The 24,538-nt window shown below is 43.4% G+C and overlaps 1 protein-coding gene across 2 annotated transcripts in view; it reads right to left on the bottom strand.

The window, feature by feature from the left end:
- The window catches only part of PRKCB (protein kinase C beta), a 382,229-nt gene that overhangs the window by 221,742 nt on the left and 135,949 nt on the right, over positions 1-24,538 (bottom strand). For both annotated transcript variants that reach the window (XM_007988069.3, XM_007988070.3), the window contains exon 3: positions 10,067-10,149. In XM_007988069.3, the coding sequence (XP_007986260.1) occupies positions 10,067-10,149 (83 nt within the window). The remainder of the gene's footprint in view (positions 1-10,066; positions 10,150-24,538) is intronic.

Here is a 24,538-nt window from a genome sequence, read left to right as displayed (position 1 = left end):
CTCACGCTCAAGGCAATGAATGGCTGCACTCCTTCATTCATACAGAGAGGGGTCTCATGCCACTTACAGAGTCTACACACTTCTAGGAAGGACTGCCAGGTGGCAGACAGAGAACCTGCTCATTCCTCACCCTTTCCTGGTCTGTCTGACAAGACACCTGTCCTTGCTGGCTGCCCAGCATGTGTGCACTGTTATTCATTATCATTGTCATCATCATCATCATCATCACATATATAGCCCTTGCCATGCACCAGACACTGTCCTAAATGCTTTTACAGATATCTATGTATTTGATACTCAAAATAATACTATCAAGTAGAAACTATCATTTTACTCAGTTTTTAGCTGAGGAATCTAAGGCATAAATGGATTTAAGTAATTTGTCCAAGGTCACACAGATCTGAGCCTAGAATTATGGCTCCATAATCTGTAATTTTAACCACGACACAATACTGTTTCTCTAGCCTTCTTCAGAGGAACTACCTCTTCCTCACTCTCAATTCATGGAATGGGCACACAGGCCCTCATCTACAGGTGTAGGCACAGGGTATTAGTCAGGGTTCTCCAGAGAAAAAGAACCAATAACGTGAGTTGGTGTACATAATTATGGAAGCCAAGAAGTCCTATAGTCTTCCATCTGCAAGCCAGAGAACCAAGAAAGCCAGGGGTATAATTTAGTCCAATGTTCAAAATCTGAGCCCAAAGACCTGAGAACCAGAGGTGCCAATGGAGTATACCCTGGCCCAAGTATGAAGGACTGAGAACCTGGAGCACCAACACCCAAGGGCGGGAAAAAAATAATGTTCCAGCTCAAAAAGAGAGAGTGAATTTACCCCTCTTCTGGCTTTTTGTTCTATTTGGGTCCTCAACAGATTAGATGATGCCTGCCTATGTCAATGAAGGAAATTTTTCTACTCAGTCTACTGATTCAAATGATAATTTCTGAAAATACCCTCACAGACATGCCCAGAAATCATGTATTACAAGCTATCTGGGTACCCCTTAGCCCAGTCAAGGTTAACTGCATGTGCAAAATTAACCATCACAAGTCCACCTTTCTCAACTTGGCATCCATACACACCTCCTTAAATAAAGAACCTCCAGATAAAGAATAACAAGGACATAATTCCACCTGATGTGATACAATTAGACTTTGTACAACTGAAAATGCAATAATCCCTTCCCCAGAAAAGGAGATGAGGTCCTTGAGTAATGATTCCTCTTGTCCTGGTATCCTATAACTTATATACTAAGATATAAAATTAACATTACTTAAATACTGATATAAAGTCAATACATCTTACGTTACGTGACAAAGAACTAAAAAAGCAAAGAAAACAAAGACATCTGCTTACCATATGTATATATCCACACAAACATATCCATAACAAAATAATGAGGAAGTACTCATGCCAATCATAGTCCTTGTTTCTGTAACTGGTCACATGGTCATAGCTGGTATTTGTAACTACTTTCTTCTGCTACCTATGCTGTATTCCCTTTACCTTCAGTGGGCATCTCAGCTGGTGGTGGTTCCTTACCTGGCAGGGTGACCCAAACCTTCATTCTTAAAGGGTCTGGGTCATTCATAGTTTTGCCTGTATTGAGTTGTCGTAGTTTTTCATTGATCTTAATCATAGGTCATGGTAATACTAAGAGATGCCTTTAAGGATCTCCTGTATTCAGACACATTTTTCCTTTTCTCCATTGTAGAGTAGTGTCCAATTTCCCCTTAGTAGTCCAGATCAATCACCCCCATCAACTTCATAACTTCTTCCTTGGCCTGTTAACTCAGAAGCATGAGAACCCCAAAGTGGCTGGGTGGCAGTCTTAACTATCAATGGAATCATTATTCTGTCTCTTGCTGGAAGTATTCCTCCCTCTGGAACTAAGACTTCCATGCCAGGAGAGATAAAGTCATGGGAAAAGAAAGCAAAAGTTTTGCTGGTGGTAAAATTACTAGGGGTAATGAATGGTACCACTCCCATTCTACTTCCTTGATTACCAGATCCATAAATTTCTGGCTAGCAGAGAAAAAGCACCAAATACTAGATGCTGATTCAGAGCATATACAGCTTTCTGGAGAATCTTATCCAGTCCTGCAAGGTGTTGCTACCTAGCTGGCAACATAACTGAGTCTTCAAAAGGCCATTCCACCATTCTATCAAGACAGCTGCTTCAGAATGATGGGGAGCATGGTAAGACCAGTGAATTCCGTGAGTGTGAGTTCATTGCCCACCTCTTTGGCTTTGAAGTAATTTCTTTGATCAGACACAATGCGGTGTGGAATTTCATAACAGTGAATAAAGTGTGCTTTAGGTCCTTGAATGGCAGTTTCAGTAGAGGCACTGTATGCAGGGAAGGCAAATCTGTACCCAGCATGTCTATTTCCATAAGGATAAAATGCTGCCTCTTCCATAATGGAAGCGGTCCAATGTAATCAACCTGACGCCAGGTAGCTGGCTGATAACCCCTAGGCATGGTGCCATATCAGGAACTCAGTGTTGGTCTCTGCTGCTGGCAGATTGAGCACTCAGCAGTGGCCGTAGCCAGGTCAGCCTTGGTGAGTGGCAGTCTATGCTGCTGAGCCCATGCATAACCTCCATCCCTGCCACCATGGTCACTTTGTTCATGAGCCCACTGGGTGATGACAGGGTGTCTGGGGAAAAAGGCTCCCTGGTATCCAAATAACGGGTCATTCTATCCAGTCAATTATTAAAATCCTCCACTGCTGAGGTCACCCTTTGGTAAGCATTCACCTGGGACACAAATATTTTCATGTTTATTGCCCACTCAGAGATGTCTATCCACACACCTCATCTCCACACTTTGTCACCAATTTTTTCAATCATATTCCCTCCAAGTCCCTGCCCATCCAGTCAAATAATTGTCTACAGCCCATGAATCAGGATGTAGTCACATGTATGGCCACTTCTCCTCCCAAGCAAAGGGCACAACCAGGTGCACTGCCTGAAATTCTGCCCACCGGGAAGATTTCCCTTCACTATTGTCCCTCAGGGATGTCCTGAAGGGACTACAGTGCTGTAGCTGTCCACTTCTGGGTGCTGTCTGCACACGTGCAGAAACATCTGTAAACTGGGCCCTAGTCTTCTCTTCCTCTGTCAACTGATCATAGGGAACTAACTCCTCATGAGCCCAAAGGTGCAAGTTGGGAGAGAGAAGGCAGGGTAGCAAGAGTGGGGAGCATAAGCATCCGAGCCATTTCTTCATGTATTGTACTTGTGCCTTTAGAGCCTGCCCAGGCTGGATCACATACATACCACTTCCATTTGATGATGAAGTGCTGCTGTGCATGCCCAACTTTATGGCTCAGTGGTTTAGATAAGACCTAGTTCATGATGAGCAATTCAGGTCATATGGCAATTCAGTGGCCCATGGTCAAATGGTCAGTTTCCACGAAGGCCCAGTAGCAGGCCAAGAGCTGTCTCTTAATAGGAAACTAGTTATCTGTGGATTACGGCAGGACCATATTTCAAAATCTTAAATGTTTGTGCTGCAATTCACCTATAGAGGCTTGCCAAAGGTCCCACACAGCATCCCTCTCTGCCACTGACCAACCACCACTGGATTTGCTGGGTCATATGGCCCAAGTGGCAAAGCAGCTTGCACAGCAGTCTGGACCTGTTGCAGAGCCTTCTACTGCTCTGGGCCCTACTGAAAATCAGAAGCTCTTGGGGCCCCTTTGTAAATAGGCCAGCATAACACACTCAGATGAGGAATGTGTTGCCTCCAAAATCCAAGTAGGCCCAGAAGGCCATCTGTCTCTTTCTTGGATGTAGAAGGGCCCAGATGTGACAACTTATCCTTCATATTAGAAGGGGTATCTCAACATGCCACATACCACTGACCCCTAGAAATTTCACTAAGGAAGAAGGTCCCTAAATTTTAGTTGGATTTATTTCCCATCCTCTAACACACAAATGTCTTACCAATGTCTAGAGTAGTTGCTACTTCTCATTCACTAGGACAAATCAGCATAATGTCATCAATGTAAAGGACAGTTGTCATAGCTTGTGGAAGGAAAAAATGATCAAGATCCCTGCAAACTAAATTATAACATAGGACTGAAGAGTTGATATACCCCTGAAGTATAACTGTGAAGGTGTATTGCTAACCTTACCAGCTGAAATAAAACTGCTCTGGTGGGTCTTATGGATAGAGATGGAGAAAGGGGCATTTGATAAATCAACAGCTACATACTAGCTACCAGAGGATGTATTAATTTGCTCAACCAATGAAACCACATTTGATACAGCAGCTACACTTGGAGTGATCACTTGGTAAAGCTTATGATTAACCACTGTCATTCTTCCAGATTCATCTGTCTTCTGCAGAAGCCAAACAAGGGAGCTGAACAAGGGATATGGTGGGAATCACTACCTCTGCATCTTTCAAGTCACTGACGATAGCACTGATCTCTGCTATCCCTCTAAGGATGTAGTACTGCTCTTGGTTGGCTGTTTTCCTAGGTTGGGGCAGTTCTAATGACTTCCTCTTGGCTTCACCCATCATAGTAGGCCTCACTCTACAGGTCAGAGAACCAGTGTGGGGATTCTGCCAACTGCTAAGTATGTCTGTTCTAATTATCCATTCTGGAACTGGGGAAATAACTGCAGGATGGGTTTGGGGATCCACTGGATCCACTGTAAGACAGACCTGAGCTAAAATTCTATTGATCACCTGACCACCATAAGCCCCTGTTCTGACCAGAGGGCCACACTGACATTTTAGGTCTCCTACCATCAGTGTCAGTTCAGAGCTAGTGTTCAGTAGTCCCCAAAAGGTCTGATCATTTCCTTTTCTCTAGTGCACAGTTACCCTGATAAAAAGCAGTAGGTTCCTTTGGGGAAGCCTGGGAAAAAGATTAACAGGATAAACTTTTAGTAGTATAATCACTTTCTCAAGGAAACTTTGCCTCCCCTTCATTCAGAGGGTTCTGGGTCTATAAACTGGCTGAAGTCTGGGAATGGATTGAGGGGCTATGATTTTCTATTTTTAGGATTCAAGTTAGACTTCTGTTCACTTCACCTAGAATGTTTCTGCTTATACAGATCAAGTAAGAATTTAGTAGGCTTCCCACCTACTTCACTTCCAGGAACACCATGATTAAGCAGTGCCATAGGTCTGCATGAGTCAGGCTATCCTGATTGTTGTTTTAACTCTGCAGTCCATTAAGGTAACCGCACCCACTTTGCCTTTAACAGTTGAGTGCCACCAAATGGCCCCTGATACTCCAGGACTCAATTATTCCCGTTGCATTTAAGTTTTCCAATTAAGTGGCTGTGGTTCCCACTGTAAGGTTTGGTCTATAGAGAAAAGGGATCACAGAGCTCTTAAAGGATGCTGGGGCTCCCCTCACCAATTTATTTCTCAAAGTATTGAGAAAGACATACCTTTCTTAAAGGTATGTCTGACCTTCCCAGCATGGGTGAGCAGGTATTAAATGACAAATCCACTCTAGCATTCTAATCTCCCTAAGCCTTTGAATCCTTTCCTCTACATTAAACCAGGGGAGGTCAGGCATCTCCAACTCACTCAGGATAGGCCATCTTTTAATCCATGTTTCAGCCAACCAGCTAAACTGTTAGAGCCCTTCCTAACTCCTTAAGCTGGAACATTACATTCAGAATCTCTGCTTAGTGAACTTTTATCAATAAATTCAGTCTGATCCAACTTTATGTTACTTCCACCATTATCCTACCCCCTTAATATCCATTCCTATGCATATTCCCTATGGTTCTGCTTGTATAAATTAGAAAACTCAAACAGTTCTTTTGGGGTATAGGATATCTCCCCATGGGTCACACTGTGCATCTCACCTTTAGGAGCCCGCTAGGACTTGAAGGGGTGGTGGGATTGGGTGTTGAGAAGAATCAGCATTGTCTGGCATGGGAACTGCCTCAGAGAAACCCATTACTATTTCCTAGGGCAATGCAGGGTGAGTTCCCTTAGACAAGGTGGAAAGGCCAATGCCACCCTGAGTGGGGATGGCACTTTTGCCAGAGGTAAGGAGGCTACTTCCACTAGTAAAAAGACTCGTCAGAATTTAGGGGCTCAATGTCCCCAGCTTCATCAGGGACTTCATCAGAGTCTTCCCACCTCACAGGATCCCATTCTTTTCTGATCTATGTCCTTGCCCTTGCTTTTACAGCAGACACCCTGTGTGGTGGGGAGTTCAATTTTCATTGTAATTCAGCCAATTGTAGGATGAGGTTGTGCATTTAATTTTCAGAAATTTCAGCCCTGCAACTACAGGCTAGAAGGCTCTCCTTCAGGGCACACCTAGAAGCTCTTAGATAGTTTATGAAACACTTTGAGCTGGGAATTCAAATCCCTGAGCTCATCTTTTTCTTTCTCCACTTTGTCCAAAGATATTAGAAGCAAGTCATTATATGCCTTAGTTTTCCAAAAGTGTTTGGGTATCATATATGGAATCACTTGGTTCCTTGCTTCTTATAAATGGTTGATTAGGAGTAACCAATGCAGATAATTTGTGTATCTCTATAAACAGACCATGCCGTTGACGATCTATGCTCTCTTTACTACTAGAAATAGGGTAATTAGCATTCTTAAATCTAATCAGACTCGGCAGCCAATTGTCAAATCCCCAAAACCAATTCAGAAAACCCATCCTTAAAATTTTGTTCCTCTATACACTCTTAGCGCCAAAATTTTTCTGTCCTAGTCCCTTCTGGCTGCGGTAACAAAATACCAAAATCTGAGTGGTTTTTAAATGACAAATTTATTCCTCACAGTTCTGGAGGCTGGAAAGTACAAGATCAACGCACTGGAAGATTCAGTCTCTGGTGAGAGCTCACTTTCTCGTAGACAACTGTCTTCTTGTTGCAACTTCACATGGTAGAAGAGGTGAGGGATATCTCTGGGGTCTTTTTTTATAGGGGCACTATCTCATTTATGAGGACTTTTTCCCCATGAACTGACCACCTCCCAAGGGGCCCATCTTCTAATACCACACCTTGGGTGTTAGGATTTCAGGATATAAGTTTAGAGAAACAAAACATTCACACCACAGCAGCATATACCCAGGCCTGGCCAATCAGCATAGCCCATTCTCTGGCAATATATGATTCATGGTCTAATGAGACTTTAGCTCTTGTTACTGCACTGCAGCACTGATAAGACACAAGATTAAAGGTGTTGCAGCCACCATGCTCGCATAGGAGACAAGCCTTCCTGAAAATAAAATCAAAACAGACAAAGGCTAAGCCAAAAAAGGGAGAAACAAGTTCTGGAGGACATTATTTAGAACTTTGATTCACTGTGCCTGAAGCCGGGTCAACCCTTAAGCCTTTTCAATTTCAAAGACCAAAAATTTTCCTTTTCATGTAAGTCAGTTTGAGCTGAGTTTCTGTCTTAGGCAACAGAAACATTCAGCAGATAGATAGAATATTGGAAACACCATCTTCTTGGCTGCAAGTTGAGTATCAAGTTTCAGTCTACATGAACACTCAGAGCTGCATACTGGAGTCAGGCAGTCTCCCCAGACTTACCTGCCTGTTTTGCTAGGGAGGAGAGAAGAAATTGCACTACAAGGGCTAGGGCATAGGATCTGAGAGAACATGACAAACAGTCTCAAACTTTGTCTTTGCAAACAGATTTTCAAGGACTTTGGTTGTTCCATGTGTCTTGGAGTTCTTAACCTCAATTACCACACTTTCCAAGCAAAGAATATCCAACATATGCTCCAGCATCTTTGTGTTGCTATGGCAACAGATATGCCCCCCCCCCTCCACACACACACAGACACACAACTCCCACCCCAGTTTGCAGCAAATTGGCAGGTGACCATTTGCAGAAGACCAGCAGGAGCTAAAGAAATTCAATGACAGAAGATAGTCACTACTTACTTTGGGCAAGCTGTCAGCTGTCAAGTCTAAGTGGGTAACAGGACCAGTGATGGAGACAAAGCCAATGGGAGAAATTTCAGGAAGGGGAATCAAAGCAGGAACAAAGTAAGAGAACTAGGGGTGATGGCTGCATTGGGGTATGCCAAATGCAGTTCATTATTAGGCAATGAAAGACTGTGAATGGTGGAAAGCCTTCTCAGCTAGGACAGTTTCAGCTGCATGTAAAAGAATGCCCCCAGGGTCAGGCACGGTGACTCATGCCTGTAACTCTAGCACTTTGGGAGGCCAAGGTAGGAGGAGGGCTTCAGCCCAGGAATTCGAGACCAGCCTGGGCAACATAGGGAACACCTATCTTTACAAAGAAATAAAAAATTAGCTAGGTGTGGTGACATGCAGTCGTAGACCAGCTACTTGGGAGGCTGAGGTGGAAGGTTGCTTAAGCCAGGGAGGTTAAGTGAGACATGATCGTGCCACCACACTCTGGCCTGGGCAACAGAGCAAGACTCTGTCTCAAAAGAGAAAAAAAACAAAAATAAAAAAGAAGGCCTCAAACAATAAGACTTTGCCAAAAAAAAAAGCTTCTCATCCCATCTACCTAGCTTGGGGATAAAAGGACTGTGAGTGGTCTCAGCAGCTCATCAGCATCATCACGGACTCATGGTTCTTTTAAATCTTCCACTCTGCCATGCTCAGGATGTTGACAATATGTCCCTCATTGACCCAAAAGGACTGCCACAACTCCAAGCATATATCCTTGCACAAAAATGCCCAAGAGGACAAGGGAAGGGATGTTTCTCTCTTATCAGAAAGGAAAAATCTTTCCAAGACTCTTTCCCAGGTCTTCCCCTCAGTTTCCATTAGCAGGATTGGGTCACATTCTCATTCAGCAGCTACAAGAGAGCCGGAGAAAGGAAGTATCAGGCATTTTCAGCTTCCAGCACGAGAGGTAGCCTCTGCCAGAAGGATGAAGTCTGTGAATGGCTGCTGGGTAGGCCAATCAACAATGTATCCCAAACTTAAAACACATTTGTACCAAAACGTTTGCCACATCCTTTTATCACCCTTACTGTCATTCACTTAATATTGTTCTCAAATCAATTTATCTTTTGTTTAACCTAAATACCTTTACTTAGGTAGGAAATTCTATATCATTATGATAAGCACAAAACCATTACCAGATACGTTTTTCCCAATCCACAGTAAAATACATTTATAATGATTAAAACACAAATTTTTTGCACATTTTACCTACAAGCATCTCCTGTCCCACTAGCAGTAGTCATATTTTGAGATTCACGGTAGCAGGATAAATTCATTTCCTCCTCATTCTTGGGCCCTGATATTAAGAACACCTTAACAAGCAGGGTGCAGTGGCTCAAGCCTGGAATCACAACAGTTTGGGAGGCCAACGCAGGAGAACTGCTTGAGCCCAGGAATTCGAGACCAGCCTGGGCAACATGGAGAGACTTTGTTTCTTAAAAAATAAGAATAATAGGCTGGGCACGGTGACTCACACCTGTAATCCCAGCACTTTGGGAAGCTGAGGCGGGCAGATCACGAGGTCAGGAGATTGAGACCATCCTGGCTAACACGGTGAAACCCTGTCTCTACTAAAAATACAAAAAAAATTAGCCGGGCATGGTGGCAGGCACCTGTAGTCCCAGCTACTCAGGAGGCTGAGGCAAGAGAATGGCATGAACCCAGGAGGCGGAGCTTGCAGTGAGCCGAGATCGCACCACCGCACTCCAGCCTGGGAGATAGAGCGAGACTCCGTCTCAAAATAATAACAATAATAACAATAATAATAATAATAAAGAACACCCTAACAAAGTGCTATAACGTGCACTGTAAAGTACCACCAAAACTACCTTTTTGCAGCCACACTACCAAGTAGGCCCTTGCCTATCACCTTCCATGCTCCAGCTTTCAAAGTGAAGACATTCGCAAACTCATAGTAGACCAACTAGCTGGTTTCCATCCAGCCACACCCTCTCTCAAAATGTTTTGTTTCGTTTTGTTTTCCACTAAAAGGAAAACTGTCTCAAAACCTATAGGGTCCACCACATGCCTTAGAGTGGGATCTTCTGCACTTACTCATCTAAGAATGCTCACTCACATTTAACCACAAGGCAGTATTGACTGTGGACAGAGAAAAGTGATCGATGCCCATTACTTACATCAGAGGCTGGACCCTTGTCAGCGCCAGGGCAGGAGAATGTGACAAATTCATGGCACCGCTTGTGCACCACAAAGCAGCAAACTGCAAAAGAGAAAATCAGGGTGGGAGGAAGGGAAGAAGGAAAGCGGAGAGGAGGAAGAGAGAGAAAGGAAGGAAGAGATCATTAAACTTGAACATCACCAACAAGTAAAGCCTTTATGCCAAAATAAACAACAATGTCAGCTTCTTCAGCTTGTCCTTTGCTGAAGTCAAACTCTTGGGTACATAGATGTTTCATCTTGCATAGGAGTTAAACTTCTAAAGTTAGCTAGGGTTAGAAAGATTCCATATGCTCAAAATTACACTCCCTTGAAGATCCCTTAAAGTGCCTGGTCTTCTATTGATTTTGGAACAGAATGTTGTTTCTTGGATCAGGTGCCAGATGAAGTAGTTGGCTTGTGTTTAGGTGCATAATGCATAAGAAATGTGTATCTCTAAATCCTAGAATCACACTTAAGAGCGGTGTTCATACGATGAGGGTCATGTGGAAATAGAGGGAACAGGATGGTGGACTCATGCCCCATCTCACCAAAAGCAATGTCAATCTAATAGAAGAGTGGGAAAATAGGCAGCAACGTTTACATTGTCACTTCAGTAGTTTGCAAGCAAATACATATATACATGTATTTGAATTGGTGTGAATTTAATGCATCTAGGCTATGACTCCCCTATTTGGAGGTTATATCACTCTGGCAGAGGTACAAAGAAAGAACGTATACAAAATAAAACTTTTTGTTGTTGTTGTTCAAATCATCTTTTGTAGTCTTGGTGTTCAAATCTTCTTTTACAACCTCAAGACTGTGGGTTTCTGGAGGACGAGTGCCATGCTTCAGGGACCAGCTCAGAGCCCTTCTAAAGTGCATGCTTAGTAAACGAAAACAGAACAGGAAACCTCAAGGCCACCCATAGCGACACAATGAGTCTGGGTGACAATCATCTATGGTTGCTAAGGTCACAAAAAGATACCACTTGCCTACAGGGGAAAGCTCACTTCACTACCTATGAAGCACACTTGTCAAATAATCAAACATGACTGGTTCAAGTCTCTTGATGCAACTACAGATTTACAGAAAATACAAGTCACAGAGGAACATATTAAATGACACCACAGGGATGCGATCAGCAACCACCCGCCCCCTACAAATACCCAGAATGTAGGAAAAAAAGGCAACCAATATGGTGTCTTCAACAAATAAACTACAAGAGGGGACTGCAAGTGGGGAGAAAATAAGAGGAGAAACATATATTTCAAGAAACACATCAACTAATTTTTTTATTTTATAAGTTCTGGGATACACGTGCAGAACGTTCAGGTTTGTTACACAAGTATACATGTGCCATGGTGGTTTGCTGCACCTATCAACCCGTAACAACTAAATTTAACATGTGGACCTTGTTTGGATTCTAATTGGAAAAAACCAATAGTTTTAAAAAATGATAAGGCAATCAGGGAAATGGATATACTCACTTTCTGATGACATTAGGGAATTATTGTTACCGACATTAGGGAATTAAAAATATTTAGTGTGATAATGGCCTTTTTTGGTTATAGAATCCTTATATTTGAGGATACATTAAAATCTTTATGGATAAAATAATTTAAAATAATTCAGTATGCTAAGGTGGGGATAGAAAGGGGAGGATTACAGATGAAAAAGAAATCAATCATGATAGGTCATTATTGAACTGGGTGATGCACACATGAGGATGCATTATACTAATCTGTTACTTTTATATATGCTTAATTTTTTCTGTAATATGTAAAGTTTTCAACAGAGGAAGAGATAGAGCAGTAGAGTAAACCCAAGTCATAAGAAATGGGAGTTGCAAGAGGGTTACAAGATTAAAATGTGCTGAGTCTTATATCCCTCAAAATATTATAGATATTGAGAAATTGCATATAAGGCATTATAAATTTAAATATACGTGTTAACAATTAAGGATTAAAAATAAGAACAGGAACTGGGTGTGCTGGCCCACGTCTGTAATCCCAGCACTTTGGGACGTCAAGGCAGGAGGATCACTTGAGCCCAGGAGTTTGAGACCAACCTGCGCAACATAGTGAGATCCCATCCCTACAAAAAGTAAAAGATTAGCCAGACATGGTGGTGCATGCCTGTAGTTCAGCTACTCCGGAGGCTGAGGTGGGAGGATCGCTTGAGCCCAGGAAGTTGGGGCTGCAGTGAGCCATGACTGCCCCACTGCACTCCAGCCTGGGTGGCATAATGAGACCCTGTTTCAAAAGTAAGTACATAAATAAAAATATAAAAACTACTATGTATTCCTTTTAAACCACTAAAAGGGAAAACTGGACAAAGGAAGACAGTCCAAGTACACCTCAAACAGCCTTCTTCATGCTCCAAGTCATATAAATATTACTCTTTGGAGTTTTTTTGTACTTTTATATGGCATCATTTCCACTTTAAACTCTGTGATCCATGTGTAATTTCTTGGAATCTGATGTGAAATGGGAATCCAATTTGCCATTTTTTCCCAAAGAGGTAACCAATTGTCCCAGCAGCCTTTATTGAATAATTCATCCCTTCCCCACTGATTTCAAATGCCAACTTTATTATATGTTTAATAATTATATACACTGGGGTCTGTCTTTGTGCCTTGTATTCTGTGCCACTGATCTGTCTTCTAGTATAGCAATATGGGCTTTAATTATAGTAGCTCTGTAATATGTTATATCTTGGCAGGGCAAGTCCTCCCTCATTATCCTTATTTTCAACATTTTCTTGGCTATCACTGCATATTTATTCTTCCAAGTAAACTTTAGAATCAGTTTATCAAGATTTTAAAAATACCAATGGAATTTTTATTGGGATTGTATTCAGTCAACTCCCAGTCTCCAAAAAATGATTGGGACTTTGATTGAAATTGTGTTAAATTTAGAAATTAAATTCAAGATAATTGACGCCTTGACAACAATGAGTCTTTCCATCAGGAAATGATTGTCCCCTTGCTGAACTCCTATTTTTTCCATATAAGTCCTACACATTTTCCCTTTAGTATCGTCTAAGGGAATCTTTTGTATGTTATTGTAAATTTGACATGTTTTCATTTTGTTTCCCAGCTGGTCATTGTTTAAAAATAGGAAAGCAAATCGCTGTGCGCGGTGGCTCACGCCTGTAATCCCAGCACTTTGGGAGAATGAGGCAGGCAGATCACTTGAGGCCAGGAGTTCCAGACCAGCCTGGCCAACATGGTGAAACCCCGTCTTTACTTAAAATACAAAAATTAGCAGGGCATGGTGGTAGGTTCCTGTAGCAATCCCAGCTACTCGGGAGGCTGAGGCAGGAGATTGCTTGAACCTGGGAGGCGGAGGTTGAAGTGAGCCAAGATCACGCCACTGCACTCGAGCCTGGGCAATAGAGCGAGACTCCATCTCAAAACACAAAACAAACAAACAAATAAAAACAATAGGAAAGCAATAGATTTTTAGCATATTTATTTTAAAGCATTTTTTTAAAAACTCAAATAGCTTTTGTGGGGTTTTAGTTGCTTCCTTTGAGTTTTCCAGATAGAAAACCATATTACCCCAAATAATCCTTTTATTATTCTCTCTTTTCCCTTTGTCATATTTCCATGTTTAACTTTCCCTTTTATTCAACATGGAAAGTAAAGAGATGGCAGCATAGTCTCGCCCCATCCCTGAGCTTTCCCCAGCTTCACCTCCCTCTCCCTCTCTACACTTCAACCACACAGGAAAGTTTTCCACCTCTACTCAAACTAACTTTTGGAATTTATATTTTCCTTGGAAATTATCCACAGTGTTCTTCTCAACATGTTTAAATTGTAGCATCTTATCTGTGATGATATTACACCTTTTCTCTTTCTTTCTTCATATTGTATTGTTAGGTAGTCTCTCATTTTTTTCCCAGAAGTTTGTGTTCTTTCTTGTCTATTTTTATCATTCTATGACGTTAAAGAAGCAGATTATGATTATATTTATCAACTCTATTTGGTTTTATTATTCTTTATTAATTGGTACTTTAACTTTTTTGTTCTATGTGCCTGTGATTGTATTGCTTACTTGCATTTGTATTACTTATTGGTTGGGAATGTGAATTCTGGAGTCTGATGGCCAGGTGTATGTACATCGTGTGTCTATCATTTGCAAACTCTAAGACTAGGTACACCACCTCATCTTCCTGTACTTCAGTTTCCTCTCTGGAATATGACAGCGAAAACAGGACCCACATCACAGTGGTGTTGTCTGAACTAAATGAGTTATTCCATGCTCAGAACCACGCCAACCATATCATGACTATTCTACAAATGTCAGCTAATATTATCCACTATTCTTTTTAAAGCTTCTTGAATTGACTGCTCAATTAATTTATTCCCATTCCTCTTCATTAAACATTTAAAGATGTTATGGCTGAAAACTTTTCTTTTAAGTACAATTTTGGCTGCATCCTATGTTTTATATTTAGTCCCATCATCGTATCAAGTTTCTAAGAGGTGTATTAGTATAGTTTTAATTTATTCTTTAACCCAGAACTATTTAGGAAAGTACTTTCCCCCATTTTCAAGTAGCTGCTTTATTCTACAACCTTTCTTCCAAACATCCAAAATATCAGTTATTCTTTTTAAAAAAATACAAAAATTAGCTAGGTGTGGTGGTGGGCCCCTGTAATTCCAGCTACCCAGGAGACCGAGGCAGAAGAATCACTGGAACCTGGGAGGCGGAGGCTGCAATGAGCCAAGATCACGCCACTGCACTCCAGCCTGGGTGACAGAGCAAGACTGTCTCAAAAAAAAAAAAATCAGTTATTATCTTATTCATCTTTATCCCCTTTGGAGACAGAAGGGGTAAAGGTAGCTCATCTCTTGTCTCCTAGTGTCTACCACAATTCCTGGTACAAAATTGATATTCAGTAAATAAATGTTTGGTGAATGAATGAACCAAAAAATGAATATTATCAGTCATAGAAAAAGGAGAAAACACAACCAACTTAATGGTAGACGTAGCTCCTCGCTGATCCCCCAACATTCCAGCAGCATGAATATTTGTCAATCCAACCATTGACAAGGTCACTTTAGGTAGCCTTCCAATTACCCACAGAAATGAATAGTCCATCCCCAGTGAGGCAGAATCAATAAGCCAAGTGAACTCCAGCATGATCTGCAGAGAAGCTGAGAACAGACTTTGAAAAACCTGACGAGTTTCTGGTGCAGGTAATTCCTTTACACAGTGTGTTTCCGAAAAGTTGTGCAAATCTAATTTCCCATTAACTAAAACACTTTGAAGAAAATAGTAGGGCTGCCTATTTAAAGAAATCAAATCCTTTTGTGGCACAAATAAACACCCCCTCATTTCTATTTGGCAAATTCAGAGTAAGACCAGTTTTTGTTTTTTGTTATTTTTTAAAGAAGAGGCAACATTTACTGAGCTGCTGAAAAAATGTACTAGACCTTACTTTCAAACAGGTACCCAGTTAAGAGCCCAGAATCTCCAGATGCTTCCTAGTTTATTCAGTAACTCCTTGCTCTACAAAGGTTGAAAGCCTGCAGCCCTCTGACCCCGGTCTATAGCAAGGTTTTACTAGAACGACACAACGGGGTCTGAAACTCAAATGCTTAGGGGCCAGGTGAGCAATGAAAATGTCTGAAAGCCAGACAGGGGACTGCACGCATGGCCTGTTTAAAAGGGGAAATTGCTACTCAGCTCCAGCAGAGAATGAAAAAGCTGTCTCAGGCTCTATCCACTTCCCACCCTCCCTTATTACAGGCAAGATCAGAAAGACCACTTGTAGCCAAGTGCAGTGGCTCACACCTATAATCCTAACACTTTGGGAGGTCGAGGCAGGAGGACTGCTTGAGCCCAGGGGTTCAAGACCATACTGGACAACATGGCAAGACTCCATCTCTAAAAACTTTAAAAGATTAGCTGGGCGTGGTGGTGTGCACCTGTGGTCCCAGCTACTTGCGAAGATGAGGTGGGGGGCTTGCTTGAACCCGGGAGGCTGGGAAGTCAAGGCTGCAGTGAGCTGTATTGGTACCACTGCACTCCAGCCCGGGCAACAGAGGGAGACCCTGACTCAAAAAAAAAAAAAAAAGAAAAGAAAAGGAAAGAAAATAAGAAAGGCCACCTGCCAGCTGTGTAGGCAGAAAAATGTTCCTACCCCTGACCCCTGGCTCCCTGCCACCACCACCAGATATCCATGTCCTAATCCTGGGACATGCGAATGTATTACTTACACAACAAAATTGACTTTGCAGATGTGATTAAATTAAGCATCTCGAGAAAAGCGGTTATACTAGAATATCTGGATGAGCCCAATGTGATCACAGGGGTCCTTACAGGAGGGAGGGAAAAGAGTCGGAGTCAGAGGATAAGACATGATGATGGAAGCAGAGGTTGGAGTCATGCCATTTCTGGAAGGGAATGCAAGCCAAGGAATGTGGGTGGCCTCTAGAAAAGGTAAGAAACAGATTGTCCCCTAGAGCCTCCAGAAGGAATTTGCAGCCCTGCTGACACCTCGATTTCAGCCCCAGAAGACCTGCTATTCAGAATATTGACATCTAGAAGTATAAGATCATAAATGTGTGCCATTTTAGACCAGGAAATTTGTGGTAATTTGTTACAGTAGCAATAAGAAACACTAGATCAGCAAGGATAAGAAATGCCTGATTAATCCCAGATGGAAGGAGTAGACTGTAGCCAAAAGCTCGGGTGACAGGGGCCCTCTTGGATGTTTCTGCTCCAGGAAAAGCACTGAGATCTCAACTCTGCTTCACACTGCATTCCACCCCTAACTCCCAAATTTTAGTGGTTTACTCTAACCACTAAAATTTACTCATTGCATTTCAAAGAGGACTAAATTAAATCATCAAAAGATACACATATTTTTTTTCTGTTTGGAGTTGATTCCCCTCTTGTACACAATTCTTCCTGGGGTCTATAGTGGAAAACTGACATTCTTAGGAAGCAACCTTTGCCCTTAAATCCGTGTCAATCTGGGATAGAAATTCTAGCACTAGTTGCAGATATCTGTGGTGGGAAAAGAAATGAGAAGCCCATCACCTACAGGAATTACAGGCTAAGTTTCTGGAACCCGGTGGACCTTGGTTTGAACGCTCATTTTACCAACTACAAGCTGAAGGACATTAGCTCAGTGTCTCCACCTCTCTGAGCCTTATTTTATAATAGTACCTACTTAAATAAGGTTGTGCAGCTCAAACAAGACAACACATGCAAACTGCTTGGTGGAAAGGGCATTGGAGTTGGAGCCAATGGCATGCAGATTTTGCTCTACAGCTGCTGGGAGAACCACTCTTTCTTCCTAGGTCAAAACTGACCCACAGGCTTATCCACATTAAACCCTGCCAAGTGCCCAAGATGACATGGGGTTCCCCCACGCAATTTCCTGAATTGTTTCCATGATCAAAGACAGAAAGTTCTGGTCACCATGTCTGCCCAATGGCTGGTCTCACTAGCACTAAGAGGAGTGACTCACAGGGTCATGCAGGTCATGCTATTGAGTTTGCAAAGGGCTTTCATATCCGTGCTTAACCTGAGCCTCATCACAGTCCTGTGAGGAAGGTGCTACGATTCTCATTTTATCTTTTATAGAGACAAAGTCTTGCTCTGTTGCCCAGGCTGGAGTGCAAAGGTGCAATCACAGCTCACTGCAGCCACAAACTCCTGGGCTCAAGTGATCCTCTGGCCTCAGCCTCCTGAGTAGATGGGACTACAGGCATGCATCACCATGCCTGGCTAATTTTTAAAGTTTTTTTCTAGAGACAGGATCTCATTATGTTGCCCAGGCTAGTCTCAAACTCCTGACCTCAAGCGATCCTCCTGTCTTGGGTCCTCGTTATATCAACAGGGGCACCGATGCTCGGAAAGAAGTGATTTGCCCAAGGTTGTTCAGCTAGTCCGTGTTAACACTTGTATTTGAAACCAGTTTGTCTTCCTCTAGAGCCCACACTCTCAACTCACACAGTGCAGTTACATGTGTGTTTGTCATTCATCTCACTGTTCCAGGAGAAAGCCTCCCCCGCTTTCCTCACCCCCGCCATTCAGTCAGTTGCTAAATCCCACTGATTCTTCCTTCGCAACACCTTTCATGCCATATCTTCCTGTACATGCCCCCCTGACTCCCACAGCCTGTGATTCCCCCACAGGCATGGAATTTTACAATAAAGCTTTAACTGGTGTCCACAGAGATTGCAGTCGCCTTGGTATCTCATCCCTACGAACCTAAGTTTCCATAACCACAAAGGATCTAAGTCCACCAACGGCACATGAGTGCTACAAAATCTAAATGAGATGTCACGTGTGGATGCACAGCAGCAGGGGACGGCACAAGGTATATTCTCAATGAAGGTTCATTTATTTCCTTCCAGGATGGAGGGATTTGCGGTACAAGCTCTGCAGCTGAGCTGCCTGGATTCTACAGCGTGTGCCACTGTTGATTAGCTGTGTGACCTTGAATATGCCCGTTGTCTTTGCTGTGTCTCATTTTCTAGTCTATAAAATAGGGACAATGATAGTACTTTCCTCATAGAGTTGTTATGAGGAATAAGTGAGTTATCTCTGCACAGTGTGTGGACACAGGAAGTGCCTAATAGATGCTAAGAAGTGTCGATACTATCCCTACCTACTTCTGCCCACCCCATGTGGCCTGTACACTCCTGGAAAAATCACTTTCTGAAGATTCAGCTTTGATATTATTTCCCTGCTCCAACATATCCACTGGCTATTGCCTAAATCTGCAGTGCCCGGTGTGGTAGCTACCAGCCACATGGAGTTACGTAAAAGTAAATTAATTAAATAAAATCTAAAATTCCAATAAAAATCTTCATTAATGCCAGCTCCTTCTCAAGTGCTTGATGATGCCACATGCTTCTGGAGACAACGTCATTGGATAGCACAGATAAAAGAAATTTCCAGCACCATAGAAAGACTTATTGGACAGCAGTAGCCTAAAGGTTAGAGTTCAAAATGCTTAGCCTGGCATCCACCCACAGTATACTCATTGTCTAACTTGACTCTCATCTCTTGTCACTCCACTGCCCCACACCCCGGCCAGGAGGGATAACTGTCCATTTCCATGATGTATTTTACACATTCCCTATTGTGCACATTTTTTTCCACAAACAAATCAATACCCACAGCCCATCCCACGCAATCCACAAATGAAACTTAAAGCAGAGGAGCTTGGTTTTCCAGCCAGCAGAAGGAGGGCCAGATTGGGACAGAAATGGCACATTCCACAGGACAATTCAGCTCAGTATCCCTGCAGGACAGACGACATTCACTCATCCTACCTACCTTAACACAGCTGTGACAAACGCAAATGCCTGTAGAGGCTAGGCCTGTGACTGAGTGATGCAAAGGTGGTGTGACCCAGAAGGGAAGGGATATGGGGGGACTGGGCTGAACTGAAGGGCATATGCCCTTCCAAGGGACTAGCCAACAGTGGCCCTGGGTTCACTGGTCCAGAGTCGTGAAATAGGATTTTTTAAAAAAGCTCTGTACAGGCCATCTAAATGCTGCCAGTTTACAAGCTCTCTTAGCTGGTCATTTGGCCTCAGATATTTCCAGCTTGGTTGTATGAATTTCTGTGTTAAAATATCCCCAATCTTAGAATGGAGATAAGACCATCAATTTCACATACGGTTGTGAAGGTGAAATCAGATTCACGTGCCTACCACGTGCCTGGCTTATACCTAATTCTTACTAAAAATATGAATGAATGAATGAATGAATGAATGGGCTCTTCTGGTCTCTCCCACACTCAGAAATCACTCATTGCAGCTGAGTAGAAGAGGGCAAGCAGAGACCATGGACAGGGAGATGGTTTGTGAATCTGTGGGCAGCCGGCCCCAACACAGACAAGTTGTAAGAGGTCAGGGATCATCTTATAGCCCTGCCTGGTCAGCTTTAAGTACACAGTGAGCATTTATGCTTGTGGCTTCAAAATTCCAACATTACAAATGAGTATACAGTTGAGAATCACCGCTGTAGTTCCTCATCAGAGAGAACCGTTCTTTCCAGTCTCCTATGTATCCTTCTAGAGACGTTCTCTGTATGTGCGACCACATGTGTGAGGCTATCTGTAGGTATGGACTGAGATATTCCCTATCTCATTTTTCTTTTTTTATCTAGGTCCCTGCTGTTTTGCCCATATACAATTTCACAGCACTGGTTCTCAGTCCTGGCTCCCCAGGGGTCACCCAGGGAGCTTTTAAAATGAAAAGTGCTCAGGTCCCACTCCCAGAGATTCTGATTTAATGGGGCTGTGGGGAGAGGGAGGTAGGCAGGCATCAGTACATTTAAAAAGCTCCTGGGTGATTCAAATGTGCTTGGGAGAGCTGAACACTGCTACTCTGAACGCACCTCCACCACCTGCTTTTCCCCACACTAACACATCTGGGAGGGTCTGTTCCATCTCCATATGTAGAGAATGACCCCATTCTGTTTGCACAACTGCATCTGCTCCACCGTATAGGGGCCTTCCTTTAATTTGCCCAGTCTTATGGGAAACTCTTAAAAGTTCTGATTATGATTATTTCTTCCTGGAAGAGGGGAGGAAAAAATAGCAAACTTCATTTGCTTATTCACAGCCCAGCACTAAAGACGAAAAACAAAGGAAAGAGCAATAACCTTGCAGTGGTCAGCAACTGCGGGAAAAGACTGTTTTCCTTTATAATGTTACCACATTTGTTTAACTAAGCAGTTGAGCCAACAAGAGGAAAAGAACAGGCCTGAGAAGTAAATAAATCCACCAGAAGAAAGCTGTCCCCTACCCTTCCTTCTGCAGTAACAACCCTGGGAGAGCCAGACCCTGAGCAGAACACCTGCTGGGGACATCCTGCCTGTTTGGGTGGCATGTGGAGACTGTCCTTGACCCCATGACTTCCCGCTTTTGATCAGGCCCCCAAAGATGCAGACAGCAGGACACAATGCCATGGTCTAAGGGGATGACACATCAACATCTCTTCACTCGCCAGCCATATCTGGCCCCAGATTGCTCAGACCAGCAGTAGGCCTAACCCCAAAACCAAATGTGGTGGCATATCTTGTTTCTGCCTGACAGCATCCATCCTCCATGCTTCTCCTGTGAGGGATCACTCTTCACTGGCTCACTGTGTGGGCCACTAAGGCTGCCCTCATCCTCTGGCTCTGAGGGTGGACATGGGACCTGGGCCACAGTGGGGATTCAGGCATGGACATGTGACTCAGGACACCCAAAGAGAATCAACTTCAGGACTTTTGCTGGAATTATTAGGAAAGAGGGTTTATTTTCCAGCAGAGTTGTTAAACTGGTAGGGAATAAATTTGCATCTGCCATCCTTTTTTTGGGGGGGTGGTCCCGCTGTTTTGCCCATATACAATTCTACAGCACTGGTTCTCAGTCCTGGCTCCCCAGAAGTCACCCAGGGAGCTTTTAAAATGAAAAGTGCTCATTCACTCATCCTACCTACCTTAACACAGCAGTGACAAACGCAAATGCCTTTTCTGAAACAGAATCTCACTCTGTCACCCAAGGTGGAGTGCAATGGTGTGATTGTGGCTCACTGCAACCTCGAATACCTGGATTCATACAACTCCCACCTTAATATCCCTAGTAGCTACTACAGGGGCACACCACTACACCTGAATTTTTTCTTTTGTAGAGATGGGGTCTCGCTAGGTTGACCAGGCTGGTTTCGAACTCCTGGCCTCAAGTGGTCCTCTTGCCTCAGTCTCCCAAAGTGCATATCTGCCATCTTTATCATCACTAAGGAAAAGCTTTTTTGAGAATGAAGCCAACACAGAGAAAAGCAGAGCCAAGAGATGCCCCATGACCATACTGGAGTACCTAAATCCAACCAGACCCAAAGAACTTTCAACTTCTCTATATAAGCCAATAAATGCCTCTTTACCTAAACCAGCTTGAATTGGGTTTTTGTCTCTTGTGACCAAAGGGGTCCTGACTAACAAACCAAAGGTAAGAAGTTGAAATGTGGGCCGTGGGAGCCCTTATTTCTCTTGTGCTTCATACATTCAAACAAAAAGTAAGCCTTTTGTTTTTTATTTAGGAGCTCGGTGTTATGAGCACTCAACTCCATCAGTCCATATCGGTGAATTCAGGAAAGTTGGGATAGAGTTTCATCCTTCCCTTAATTCCTCTAGATATTGCAGCCCACAATGAAGACATATGCACCTAGGAGTTTACTCAGGTGAGAGAAAGTACCAGGAACTATGAGGTTTGACAGGTCTACTGTGCCCATGAGTGTCTGTTACTCGGGCATCTTCTCGGTAAGTGCTTTTAGGATGGGTCAACCTTGCTGATGCAACAGAGATTTAGACCCTTTGCCACTACCGGCATCCTCCCCTTGTTGGTAAAGGAGAGGCCACAGAGCCACAATCCGCACCCTTTCTTGACGTGACAAGGAGTGACAGCCACCAAATTTTGCCTCCTGAGGTGCCACAATCTCTGGGCTACCTTGAAGCCCAGAGACAAATGCATGTCAATCCCAGGCCCCTAACTCACTCTAAAAAAAGCAAATAGAAAAAGCCATTTCCCCAGCCAGGAAAAACACTAGCAACAATTCTGCAAGGAGGGGTGACTTGCTAAGTGAATATTGCAAAAATCACTAAATCATTGCGCCATGAAGACTACAAAAAGTGTCTGTTGATTTTGCCTGTCCAGCGTTCACTCCCTCTTCTCTGGTAGCTGGAATGTTGCTTTTCCTTTGGGAAGCCATCCTTTCTCCATGGTATGCAGTCCTGATGGGGCTGTCAATCGAGGTGCTCGGCTTTCCCCTTGCACATGACTGAATCTCGCAACATTGGGGAATTACACTGTTCTCCCTGGGATTTGATTCTTGGGCAAAGAAATGCATGCACAGAAAACAGCTGGAGCTGATTCATCCTGACGGTGTCACCCTGTGAAGGTCATCCATTAGCTCCTGCCACCCAGATCCCCAGAGTCACCCTGGGCCCTGTACTTTCTAAGGCCCAGCACTGCTCATGTGCCACCCCATAATATTTCCAGTTTTTTTCCCCTTTTAGATAACTAGAGTTTATTTGTGTGCTTACAAATGACAAAAGAACCTGAACCAATTCAGACACCTGATCTCACCCCAGATTGATGCAAATATCTTTTCCATGACATTCCCGAAGGATGGTCACCAAGTAGCTCCCTGCACACTTCCAGGACAAGGGGCTCTCTGCCTCCTAACTACAGCTCTGACATTAGAGTTCTTCAACTGTGCAGGAGTTGGCTGGCCTCCCAGTGAGTCCTGATCCTGCCCTCTGTGGCCCCTTCCTCCTCTCATTGGCTCCTCCTCCTGTTCTCCAGGCCTTCCCTATCCTGGAGGAAGGTCTCAAGGCTCTGTCCTAGGTGCTGATCTCTACCCTGTGGACGCTCTCTCACTGAAGCATGTGGTCAATCCAAGGGACTTCAGGAATTCTATTCCTGCTGGTACCTCTCAGCCCTGCGCTCCTCCCTGAGCTCCTCACCTCTCTGTCCACCTGTCTCCTCAGCACCACCATTCAGATGAGCAGAACATGCACCAAGCCAAGTTCTCATTCTTCTAAGGCAAGTTCTCATTCTTCTGCCTCATTTCTCAGGATGTGCCTGCATCCCTCACCCTGGGACTCACCCTTCTCTCCTCCCTCACCACTACCACCGGTCCAGTCTAGCCTCTAATTATCACCCAAAATTAGCCCACTGCCCTGAGCAAATATATATATATACATATATATATATAGAGAGAGAGAGAGAGAGAGACCTCATATATCTGATCTCTGATACTTGATTCTTGTTTAACTCCTATCATCCTTCAGATATCAGACTAAATATCATTTCCAGCTGGGCAGTGTGGCTTACGCCTGTAATCCCAGCACTTTGGGAGGCCAAGAATAGAGAATTGCTTGAGCCCAGGAGTTTGAGACCAGCCTGAGCAACACAGCAAAACCCCATCTCTACAAAAACCACAAAACATTAGCAGGGCAAGATGGTGCACCCCTGTACCCAGGTAGCTGGGGTGGGAGGATCACATGAACCCAGGAGGTTGAGGCTGCAATGAGCTGTGATCATGCCACTGCACTCCAGTCTGGGCAACAGAATGAGACCCTGTCTCAAAAAAAGAAAAAAATACATTATTTTCTTGGGGATTAAATATCACTTCTGTCCTGACTTCCCAATCTAGGTTTAACATACTCACTGTATGTTCCCATTTGACTTAATGTCTCCAAGCCACTCTGTTATTTTTAACCATAAAATGGGAATAAGAAGAGTACCTACTCATGTAGTTGCTGGGACTAAATGTGACAACACATTAAAAACACTAAAAGAGGCTGGGCACGGTGGCTCACACCTGTAATCCCAGCACTTTGAGAGGCTGAGGCAGGTGGATCACCTGAGGTCAGGAGTTAGAAACCAGCCTGGCCGGCCGGGCGCGGTGGCTCATGCCTGTAATC

The sequence above is a fragment of the Chlorocebus sabaeus genome, chromosome 5, assembly GCF_047675955.1.
Source record: "Chlorocebus sabaeus isolate Y175 chromosome 5, mChlSab1.0.hap1, whole genome shotgun sequence".
Classification (NCBI taxonomy): Eukaryota; Metazoa; Chordata; class Mammalia; order Primates; family Cercopithecidae; genus Chlorocebus; species Chlorocebus sabaeus.
This window is presented reverse-complemented; position numbering and strand designations above follow the sequence as displayed.